Source organism: Pseudorasbora parva, chromosome 3, assembly GCF_024679245.1.
Source record: "Pseudorasbora parva isolate DD20220531a chromosome 3, ASM2467924v1, whole genome shotgun sequence".
NCBI lineage: Eukaryota > Metazoa > Chordata > Actinopteri > Cypriniformes > Gobionidae > Pseudorasbora > Pseudorasbora parva.
Window position 1 is genome coordinate 36,541,762 of NC_090174.1, and position 12,500 is coordinate 36,554,261.

The window sequence follows — 12,500 nt, forward strand, 5'->3', positions numbered from 1 at the left end:
CTGTGATACTTGAAGCACTTGCAGGTAATTAATAACACAGAAACATGTAGTCTATGTGACTAAATACTGCTTAATATCTTCAATGCACTCCATGGAATGTACCTTATTTCAGTAAAAGCTACACAAATCCCTTCCCATATAAACCACAAATTACATGCTCCCCAAACAAGCAACAAATTACTCCTGTGGACAGACTTATTGTACTCAGACAAGGACCTTGACGAGGACGAGAATGCATCAGCCCCTAATGACATGTAGGCGAGAGGCTCACTGATTTGATTTTATTCTTCCATAACCTTTTATCATGAAAACTGTTTTTTTCCTCTTCTCAAGTGGCAGAGTATAACATTATCATTCAGTTGTTTTGAATGCCACACACAAACACACGTGCACAGAACTTTCTGTACTCAACACTGCTTTAATTACAAAGTCATGCATTCTCTCTCTCTCTCTCTCTCTCTCTCTCTCTCTCTCTCTCTCTCTCTCTCTCTCTCTCTCTCTCTCTCTCTCTCTCCATTTGCTTTTCCAATTTAATCAAATCTAGAATTTCTTTATTGATTTTATTTACAGTAGGTGACATTTTTCTTCAGTTGAACACAAATGAAGATTTCTAACTCACACCATTGCAGTCTGTCAGTCATATAATGCATGTGCAGTCTGTCAGTCATATAATGCATGACGAGATGCACGAGAGATCACTTCTGTCGCTTGTTTTCAATTAAGATATACGCCATGTCATGTACATCACCGGAAGTGATGACGTGCTCATGGCTGTTATACATATATTGCATGTAAGGTAAAACATTTTTTATAAATACTGTCCGGTTTCTCACACGAACCGATCGTTATGTGTTTTAAGACATCAATGTGTCGTTACGAGACGCTGGGTTTAATTTGGATTTGTAAGTGTATGTTTTTTTTTAAACTTTCATAGATCTCATACGTTCAACTTTGACAAATGACATGCATTATATGACAGACTGCAACGGTTGGAGTTAAAAATCTTAATTTGTGTTCTACTGAAGAAACAAAGTCACCTACATCTTGGATGTCCTGGGGGTAAGCAGACAAAAATCTAATTTTCAGTTTTGTGTGAAAACCCTTTAATATTTGTAATAAAGGTTCTCTCTCTCTCTCTCTCTCTCTCTCTCTCTCTCTCTCTCTCTCTCTCTCTCTCTCTCTCTCTCTCTCTCTCTCTCTCTCTCTCTCTCTCTCTCTCTCTCTCTCTCTCTCTCTCTCACTAACATACTAGGTCTTTTCTGTGCTCATTTTCTGTGCACCATTTATTTTCCTCTTATCTACTTTCTTTTGTAGCCTCCCTGTCAGGAATCTGCAAGCTGTAAACACCTCTAATGAGACTTTAATTTCCTCAACATTATGAATCATTCAAGGAACAAAAGATACCTGTTGTTTATTCTTGTCTTTTTCAGTCCTCCAAAATAAATAGTCAAACAAACTAAAATGTTAAAACACTGTGAAGTGTAAGACATGGAATTCCAGACTCCCACTTACTATTTTTTTTTAAATAATGAAATATATTTCAAAGACATACCGTAGTAGAATAATAGAGCCCCACTGAGATCATAGAAAGTATAGCAAAACATTTTTTATCCATTTCTTCCTTTTCACTGGAGGAAAAAGAATGAAGGTATCCTTGTGGATTTGAAAGTTGGTCTTGTGTTACCTACCTCCTTTGACTCGTCGCCATAAAAAAGCAGAAATAGCAGTGGACTGCCCACATTCTCTACAGGAAAACACTAGAAATGATCACTGTTAATGTAGTTAAACACAAAGCTCTACATCCACAAATACACGCCATGAAAAAATATGAAAAAATAAATCCTTAATTTTAGAAGTTACAAAGATATTACAAAGAATATTTACATAGTTGTTGAAATATTTGGTAACACTTTATTTGACAGTGTACTTGTTACACATTTTACATGTACTTACTAGTAATAACTATAGTAAGTAAATGATGCATAATTACATGCAACTAGCCCTTAAACAAATTCAAATTTGTTTTAGGCTACTAATTAATATTTCTCAGTACTTTTTGTATAATTACACAGTACCAAGGACACCCTAAAGTGTAACCAAATATTCATGCCTTCCTTTCCCTGCATTCTGTAGTTATTACTGATGAGAAAATGGTGAACTTAGAAATGAAAGTGAGAAAGTTCATAGCACCATTTAAACTGTTAGGGTGGAGATTACACTCTATGACTCACACTGAGATCATTTGTGTTTGAACGTGTGCAAATGTGTGTATGCTGAGCAGCAAAACAAACTCATCCAGTAACCCGAGCATGAGCCTGTATAGTATCTCATGAATCTCACTTGAATCATATGGATTGTGCCTGCAAAAGAGACTAAAGAAGAGCATAAGTTCTTGCTATTTTCAGCCAGCCCTGCAGTTTGTACCAATCTGATAATACTAGCACTACAGCTAACACTAATCACTCTCAGCTGTGCGGTCTGCATGTGCTCGAGCACAACCTCCTCATTTGGAGAGAAAAATAGACGGAAATCAAGCAGAGGAATAAAAGAACGAGTCCCGCTCTGATTACAGCCCTATGTAAACTTTCATTCCGCGCCCACATATGCTTCCATTTAAGGTTTAAAGACGCATACCTACACATTAGTGTTTTTCGCTCCAGGAAGCCTCACTAGGAAAGACTCTCTTCCCGTTATAGCAACCCTGGAACGCACCCAGCATAGGATGGATGGATGGAGCTTTTTGGAGTTTAGCCTTTGGCCGGACCACTGTTTAAAATACTGGTGGTTAGCTCCCCACTACAAGGGCATTCACACTGGGTGTGTGTAGCGTAAATGAAACAGTGTGGTTCTATGTTAGGATGGCTAGGAATCTTTAAAGGTGTCATGAACTGGCTTTTTTATTTTTTTTATACTGTGTTCTGAGATCAACTAATGACGTTTGTGTGTTTTTTACATTCAAATTTTATACACTGATTTTGAGGCTCTCTCTTGAATGCTGGGTTTTGATGGCCGTGCCGCACTGGAGACTTGGAAGTAAACGCCCACGGCTAGGATTGGATAAGATTTGCATATTTAATGAGCTTAAGTTCCGCTGTCAGTCTACATGAGGAGAGAATGAGGGAGAAGCGACAACCAGAATGATTATCTCGACCACAGGGCTTGTAAATGTCTTTATCAAGCAAACACAATGTTTTATTTCTCATCGACACGCGATTGATTGGACAATTATTTTTATATTACACATAGACACGATATTACAAGATCGATGATATAAGCGCAAACCGCACGCACGCACACACGTGCGCGCTGCCCTTCAGATGTCAACGACCGAGAGAGAATAGCAGAACAAAAACAGAATAAATGAGATTCATCAGCCTGCCGGGCTTTGCGAGCCCTGGCCCATACGTGTCTGAATCCAGCGTGCTAAAGGTATGCTCTGTGTACACATAAGCAAAACGATCTATAACAATGCAACACTATTACATATAAATACACGTTTTACTCACATCGGTGTGTTGCACCATTCCTGTCAGATCCAAATCCAGCATCGACAGGAGATTTGTTTACAAACGATTCCACAGTGAACTGAAGTGATTATGTCTTCCCCACGTGAGCTGGAACTTCATTAAAAATAAAGTTCAACCACACAATCCTAATATTAGGATCAGAAGGAAGCTTATGCAGCAACTGTGTTCTTCCACAACCAGGAATAGCGCAATATCTTAATCTTCCTCTGCATGTTTATTGTTGACCAGCTAGCACGTGCCCTCCATGAGTCGGTGAGCGAGGCTACTGGATTAGACCATAGACTGTAGGACACGCTGTAGATTCTGTAAGGGGTGGTATTTCGTTGCGCACTGACATCAGTGTGAAGCACAGGACCGTTTGCTGAGCCTGGTGTTTATAAAAAAAAATATTTCTTTGACTAACAAGGAAGTTTTCAGCTCTGAAACTTAGAGGATATTCTTATATCACCATGACCTTTGATATATCAAAAGCTCAAGGGAAAGTTGATTTCTCAATTCATCACACCTTTAAATTGGTTAAGACTGATAAAAAACAAAACAAGAAGTGCAATAACTGGAGGAAGTGCTGTGTGTGTAATGCCCTCTGACATAATGTTATACATAGGTAGTCCTAGGTTAGAGGGAATATTTCAAGGCAGGTGTGTTATAACAGGGCTGGAATGGAACTCCTGGAGCAAGGTTAAGCTCCGATCAGCTAGCTAGGATATATGCAGTATGTATATTGTTTATCCAGTTTGCCCCACCTGGTGGTCAATGACGATAAGATTATAATTAATTTAGCAAGATGTTTTCATATTATCTGCAAATTGATAATAATTAATAGATCCTATAGCCACATGATCTTTTCAAAATATTTAGATTGTTTTAGAATGTTCAGATACGTATTTTCCATTTCTGTTATATTTAACTGTCAGTATTTAGGGGTTTGCAGTTTTAGGAATGGAATTTCACATATTTTATTTTAAAAACATTTCTGTTCAAAAACCTGATTTATTGTAGCCCAAATAATTAACTAACAAGTAAACAAATAGTGGTTGAGCCGTCTGAGCGCAATGGGAATCATTGGGTTGGAATTAAAAATGTAATTAAATAAATAAATAAAATTATATGTGAGTCAGAAATTAAAGTTCTGTCATTCACCCTCAAATTGCTCCAAACCTGTATGAATTTCTTTCTTTTTTCTGAATGCAAAAGAAGATATTGTGAATAATATGGGTAACCAAACAGTTGATTGGCCCCATAGATTATGTATATTAAAATGCTATGGGAAATCGAAAAAATTTAGACAAATGATCAACATTCTTCAAAATATATTTATTTATTTTCAGCCAAAGAAATAAATTAGGGTGAGAATTTGGGTGGAAACTTGAAACTTTGAAAACGTGAATGAAGACACAATTTTCATTTCTGGGAGAACTTTTTAAATAATTACGATTTGTTTTTTGTTTTGTTTTTTGGTGAAATTCTTCCTATAGTGTATATTTTTATTGCATGGTCACTCCCAAATAAATTTCAGAACTTGCTGCTGGATGAGTTATTTTTTAACAGTAATGAATTATCTCTAAATCAGTTAATTTATGTATTTTAATGCAACTAGTCAAAAAACATTTGCAGACAACATTATTAAATGTATCTGATTCTGCAATAGAATATATAACCACTAGAGGACACTGTGGTCAAATATATGGAACCTATTGGATTTTAAGACGAACCAGGTATAATAATTTAGCTGTACTTTAATATCAAGTAATTTGAGATTTTCAGAGAGATTTGTTGTTGACACAAAGCATTTTAACAAAGAAAAGGTGTATTTTGGTTTGCCAAAAGGCCCATAATATATATACAGACTATATTGCCAAATGGATTGAAAGTATGAATTCAGGTGTTCCAATCACTTCAAAGACAACAGGTGTATAAAATCAAGCACCTAGATGCTTCTACTGACATTTGTGAAAGAATAAGTCGCTCTCAGGGGCTCAGTGAATTCAAGCATGGTACTGTGATCGGTTGCCACCTGTGCAATAAGTACATTTGTGAAATTTCCTCACTACTAAATATTCTATGGTCAACTGTTAGTGGTATTATAACAAAGTGGAAGCAATTAGGAACAACAGCAACTCAGCCACAAAATGTGGTAGGTCGCGTAAAATCACAGAGCAGGTTCAGCGCATTCTGAGACGCACAGTGTGCAGAAGTTGCCAATTTTCTGCAGAGTCAATAGCTACAGATCTCTAAACTTCATGTGGTCTTCATATTAGCTTAAGAACAGTGCATAGACAGCTTCATTGAATGGGTTGTCATGGCCGTTGGATGCAGTGGAGCTCAAGAACATGTTCTCTGAAGTGGCAAATCACGCTTCTCTGTCTGGCAATCCCATGGATGAGTCTGGGTTTAGTGGTTGCCAGGAGAACGGTACTTGCCTGACTGCAATGTGTCAACTGTAAAGTTTAGTGGAGGGGGGATTACAGTGTGTGGTTGTTTTTCAGGGGCTGGGATTGGCCCCTTAGTTGAAAGGAACTCTTAATGCTTCAGCATACCAAGACATTTTGGACAATTTCATTCTTTCAACTTTGTGGGAACAGTTTGGGTAATGGCCCTTTTTGTTTCAATATGACTGCACACCTGTGCACAAAGCAAGGTCTATAAAGACATGTTTAAGTTTGTTTAGTATTGAGGAACTTGACTAGTCCTGACCTTAACCTGACAGACCACCTTTGGGATAAATTAGAGAGGAGACTGCAAACCAGGCCTTCTTGTCCAACAGCAGTGCCTGAGCTCACAAATGTGCTAGAAGTATGGTCAAAAATTTCCATAAATACACTACTAAACCTTGGGGAAAGCCTTCCCAGAAAAGTTGGAAAAAGAAAGACTGACTAAATTTATATATATATATAATAATAATCTCTATCCACTGAAATAGCTCTATCACTAGCTGGCGCTGTTGTACTGCGGCTGCCGTCGCATCATCCAAGGGTATGCGGCAAACAGGTGGTGGTTGAGGAGAGATCCCTGACATGAGTGTAAAGTGCTTTGGGGGTACAGTATGAAAGGGCTATATAAATGATTCATTCATTCATTCATTCATTCATATATGTGTGTGTGTGTGTGTGGGGGGGGGGGGTATAATTGTTTTGTTCATTATACACAAAACAAATGTGTATAATGACATAGGTATGACATATATATTACAAGGAGAGGGTGACTTATGAGGACATTGACCATGTCCCCACTTTTCAAAATGCTTATAAATCATACAGGATGAGCTTTTTTTAAGTAAAAGTGCAGAATGTTTCCTGTGATGGGTAGGCTTATGGGCAGGGGCAGTGTAAGGGGATAGAAAATAGAAAATACGGTTTGTACATTATAAAAACAATTATGCCTATGGAAATGTCACCACATTTCACAAAAACCAACGTACGTGTGTGCATACATGTTTGCGTGCGTGCGTGTGCGTGCGTGTGTGTGTGTGTGTGTGTGTGTGTGTTTACCTGCCAAGGGTCTTTTACCATATATGATACACATTGAGGCCCAAAACGAAGTTTTGCTGTTAAGCTGCCGATCCAGCCTATAGTATTCTCTAAAGGGCATGGCAAATATGGTGCATACTAGTATTGCACTCTGTTCATCCAACTGCTTTATCACTAGATTTAAACAATAAAATAAGAGACTGCGTATTTGTTATTCACACCAATCATGCTGAGAATTTTGTTTAATGCATTTGCAGCATTTTTTAAAGAATATTTGCTTTGGTTCATTCTTCTTTCCTCAGGGAGAGTTTAGCCTTAACATCTGCCCTCAGTCTGATCTGCTCTAAAATGCCAGCAGTTCACAGACTGGGCACTGAAAATGTCACTCTGTCAGACACACACCATGAAGAATGACCCCCGTCTTTATCATAATCAAAGGACATAACCTTTGTGCCACAGCTGGCCAGCAGCAGATAGGTGCATTTATATGCATGTGCATGTTTGTGTCAAAGTCTAAAAGGGAAAAGGCTGCTGTCCTGTCCTGTCTGGTCTGTCTGCTCTTTTCTTGTCCTCGTGTTCAGTGTTCGTTTTGGAAATTCTCTATTATTTCTTGTGTTTCACTGGAAGTTGTAATGGCAACTGTTTCTTTCAAACTCCCATGAGATTTTAATAAAAACAAGAATCACTCTTAAATAAAGCTGTAATTTATAAATGAAATCTATTTCCCTATCTGTGCTTGACATTTTTGGCAACAAGGTAGTGAATACATTAGCGCATGTTAGTTCATTTTAGACATGACAATACATATTCCATTTTTTAAAAATTCATTGTACATTCTAATATGCCTTCTACAATAACTTAATGACCAGAAAATCTGTGCGTCATGCGGGATACATATTTTCTGAGTAGCTGCCACTTGCCAATTGTTCATTGCTGTCATGCAGTATAATAATTTTTTTTTGCCTGTAAGTTTTATAGAAGAAATAGTGGAAAGCTGTACCTTTTCCAGAAAGTATTGATGATAGTGAGGGCAGTGCATCAGAAAGGTTATAGTAAGAAATAAATAAGTTGAAGATCAAGGAGGATAGAAGCAGTGAGGGTGATGGCAGAGATGAAGAATAGAGTTGTAGATTGTTGTTGAAGTCAGGCATTTAGGTTATTCTATGCCAGTTTGGAAGATATGATACATACTACAACCAAAGGTCAGATGCCATTGCCTATTGGCCTCACTACACTGACAAGCAGGGATGCTCCAAAAGTGATGACTAAACAGGTGAAAATCAAGTTATGTGTGGAATGCGCGGGTTACACTGAAAAAGAAGAGTCCTGTTGATTTTAACTCCCCACAAGGACAAGGATTTCGGATATTGCCATCTTTGTGGGGACATTTTGTCCCCATAACGTAGGGATTACCAGGTCGCACGCACACACACACACACACACACACACACACACACACACACACACACACACACACACACACACACACACACACACACACACACTTTCCATAGGCGTAATGGTTGTTATACTGTACAAACCGTATTTCCTATCCCCTTACACTGCCCCTAAACCTACCCATCACAGGAAACATTCTGCATTTTTAATTTCTCAAAAAAACTCATCCTGTATGATTTAGAAGATGTTTTCCTCATGGGGACCAAAAAATGTCCCCACAAGGACAAGGATTTCGGACATTTTGTCCACATAACGTAGGGATTACCAGCACACACACACACACACACACACACACACACACACACACACACACACATATATATATATATATATATATATATATATATTTATATATATATATATTTTTTTTTTACATATAAAGTCATTTATTTTTCATTAGCCTAGAAATCTAGACACCCTAGCGGCAGCAAATTTAATTTGCCTGAGCTGTATTCCTCACAATCTGGACGGGCCAATCACGTCGTGTATAGAGTCGGCGGGCGGGGTCATAATGACGACGGCCGAGTTGCGTTTGCGTGCTTCTAGTAATCACAGAAACTGGCGAACGCCGGCGGTCTTTCGAATCAGCTTTGACCACGACTCTGGAAGACTTGGAGTTAAGCTTTTCTCTGAGAAAAGAACAAAGAACGTCACTGAAGTCATTCTTAAAAAGGGAAGATGTGTTCGGAGTTTAGCCGACCGGATACGGCGAATGTTTAATCTATCAACAGGCTCTGTTTCACCTTCGTTGCCCTGGTTGGTTGTAGCGCTATCCTATCGCGTGCAGAGGGAGTTTGAAAGACAACCGTTTATCCCGCCCCTCGGATTGAGCCCTGTCAATGATGAGTTTCCAGACCAAACATCTTGATGTGGGTCTGGCTTTTCAGGCTAATTTTTCCTAGCTGTGTTTTCACAATTAGTCCCATGGGTTATCATGTGCAAACTGTTAAACAAGTCACATTTAATGATATAATGATATTTCTTAATGATATTTCTAAATTACTTGATAAATATTGGCATTCAGCATACCATAAGGGGAAAAAATACTCTAAAGACAAATTAATGCAAATAATTGTATATAATAATATTATATACTATAAAATTATATATTATTAATTATGTATCATTAATTTAATATTATTCTAAGGATTTTTTTTTTTATTGAGCTGTAAAAATAGAAAATGGAAACATACATTAATATATTATTATAAAAAATCATCCTATAAGCAAATCTATATTGTTTAAGTTCTAAATAGTCAACGTTACTGATGCCGTTCTTTCAGTTTTCACCCAAAAATGAAAATGATGTCATTATTCAACCAGTATAAAGATAGCATTTAGCAAATTATTGAAATACTGAATATGGAACTGAGTGAAAGTGTTTTTTGTTGATATTGCAAAATGCTGATTTTGTATAGCATGATGTCAGTGAGGGTGCTTTACATCAAGGCTGATCTATGTGGGAAAAGATCGTGCTGTGCTTAAGTCTGTACTTGGCAAGCAAACACACAATATGTTCATGTGATTTTGGGCCCACTCGATCTTTGCTCTCCAAGGTGTGTGTGTGAGAGAGAGAGCAGAGGATCAGTGGTGTGGTATAACAGGATTTTCTATCAACACATTTCTAGTTCTCAGGTGCACAGACAACAACAAATACTCACAGCAGAATTCTGCCAGACAGTTATTTCTGTGTCACTCTCTGCCTACTTTTATTTACAAAAAAAAATCTTCTGTTGGTCTACAACATTCATGATGGAAGCAGGGAAACGGTTTAAGTCGACTTATGAGGATCTTGTTGATGAGCAATGAGGATTTTAATAATGTCTTTGTTGTTTTAACAATTGACATATTTCCTATTGCAAGGATTTCAACATTTTGAGAGATATTTTTTTCCTGCAACACCCACAAGTCAAAGACTCACCCATGATCTGCTTAAAGTATCAGAACACCAATAGGTAAGGTTTTTAAAGGATATATTGAATGTGCTGATTGCATTGATTTTATATTAAACAATCCCATTCAGGGTTTTATTTATTTTTTTAAAAATTGACATATTCTTTCACTTTAGCTGAACAGATCTGTTTGAATGTTGCCAGAGGCATAGCTGATGCCAAGCAAATCCTATATCTGTGTATGAAAATTCAAATTCAGTTTGTACGAAAATAGTTTCAGATTATTAATAAATTGTAAGGCATGTGCTTGGATCAGCATTGTGTCTGATAGTCAGAAAGCGACAGGAAGAACCAGGGATAGCTATACTCCAAGTCATTTGATGTTTTTTGGAAAGACCTGCGATTATCTTCGGCAAGTTGTTACTGCAAAGCATTAGAACTGACGCAAGGTATCTCTTGGTTTATCAAAAGGATCATATTTTACAAAAAAAGGGATTTTCCATAGATCTTGCAGTAGCACATATGATATCTGATGAAGCACAATAGAAATGTTAGCTAGAAGCTTTGCTGATGAGCTGATATAGCCTCAAGTGGCATGTGGAAAATTGCTCGCCTATGTTGTTGTACGATCACATCTGTGCTGATATTCCACTCGCTTGCTTGTGCAATATTGTTTCATTTTATAATAACAAAGTCTAGTACTATTATTCAAGGTCATATCATACATTTTTGTGTTAATGTTACTGAAGTGTTTTGCACTAACAATACTTAGAAATCAGTTATTTATGACCATTTTCCACCTTCTCTGTAGTGGATTCTATGCACAATGACTGCCTACGTATTTCCGCTAAAATTCCACTCAGCTTTTTCTAACAACTCTCTAAAAATGGTCAATATTATATTATAATACAGTATATTACATATTATTAAATATAGTAAACCATGAGAAGCTTTTAATTTTGTCCCCTATTGTGGGACAATTCAATACATACATGTGTGCTTAAAGAGATTGTTCACCCAAAAATGAAAATTCTGTCATCATTTCTCAACTTCAAGTTGTTCCAAACCTGTATGAGTTTCTTCTGCTGAACTCAAAAGAAGATATTTTGAAGAATGTTTGTAACAAAGCAGATAGAGCAACAGCAACCATTGACTACAATAGTTTTTTTTCCCTACTATAGTCAATGGTTGCCCTATCTGCTTGGTTACAAACATTCTTCAAAATAAATATATTTTTTGACATTCTGAATTTTTAAATAATTTTTAAATATATTCTAGGGGGATAAAGTTTAGCCACACACAGATATCAAGAATCAGCATATGAATCTCAACGATAGTGACATACTTTATGCTGCAATGCATGCTGGGAGCCATACGTTTTATACTGTGGTGGTTTAGGGTTGGAGCTAAACTCTGCAGGACATCAGCTCTCTAGGACCAAACTTGCCTAGCCCTGACTTAAAATGTACCCTGAAGTGTACCACACCAGTGAAGGCCACTTGTACCTGAAAAGGTAAAATATTTACTCAAAAAACATTTTTTGAGAGAGAGAGAGAGAGAGAGAGAGAGAGAGAGAGAGAGAGAGAGAGAGAGAGAGAGAGAGAGAGAGATTTAAAAAAAAATCCTAAATGTGGTTAGTCATGCATGAAAGGGTTAAATTGAATGCTTCTTTGTAATACTTCTACAGTATGCAAATGTCCTTTTTGCATGAGAAATTTACTTTTACATTACGTGTACATTATACACAAGCCATATACTTACATTGCTTTCAATAATAACAGCCTCTTTGCAAATTCTGAAACACTGAGGTTTCTAACGTTTCATTCTTTAATACGAACGTTTTTGAATAGCGAGCAGGTAGGCCTGTTGTTGAAGTGTAAATGTAGGTGGGCAGGTGTGCGCATTTGTTCATTTCAGTCAATGGATGTCAGAAAGTTGGGGAGATATTTTTCTACTGTCAATAAATTCATGTTTTTTTGTTTGTTTGTTTTTTGTAAAAAAAGTATGTTTTTAGAGTTTTAAAACATTAAAGGGGTGTTTTTCCGTGTTTTTTCTAGGCTTGGTTATGATTATGGGGCACAGTATGTCTTAATACTTCTTCTTTTTTTATGCCGTATTTTTCTAATATTTTACCTTTATTCCACACCGCTGTCTCC

At 37.1% G+C, this 12,500-nt stretch overlaps 1 protein-coding gene across 3 annotated transcripts in view; it reads left to right on the forward strand.

The window, feature by feature from the left end:
• Positions 1–12,500, forward strand: part of garnl3 (GTPase activating Rap/RanGAP domain like 3) — a 95,882-nt gene that overhangs the window by 3,611 nt on the left and 79,771 nt on the right. Inside the window, exon 1 of one of the 3 annotated variants that reach the window (XM_067438668.1) lies at positions 10,057–10,407. The exons of the other annotated variants lie outside the window; for them this stretch is intronic. Within the exon in view, the coding sequence (XP_067294769.1) occupies positions 10,376–10,407 (32 nt within the window). The 5' untranslated portion in view covers positions 10,057–10,375. Of the gene's footprint in view, positions 1–10,056; positions 10,408–12,500 lie in introns of those variants that run through there. 3 annotated transcript variants of the gene reach the window in all.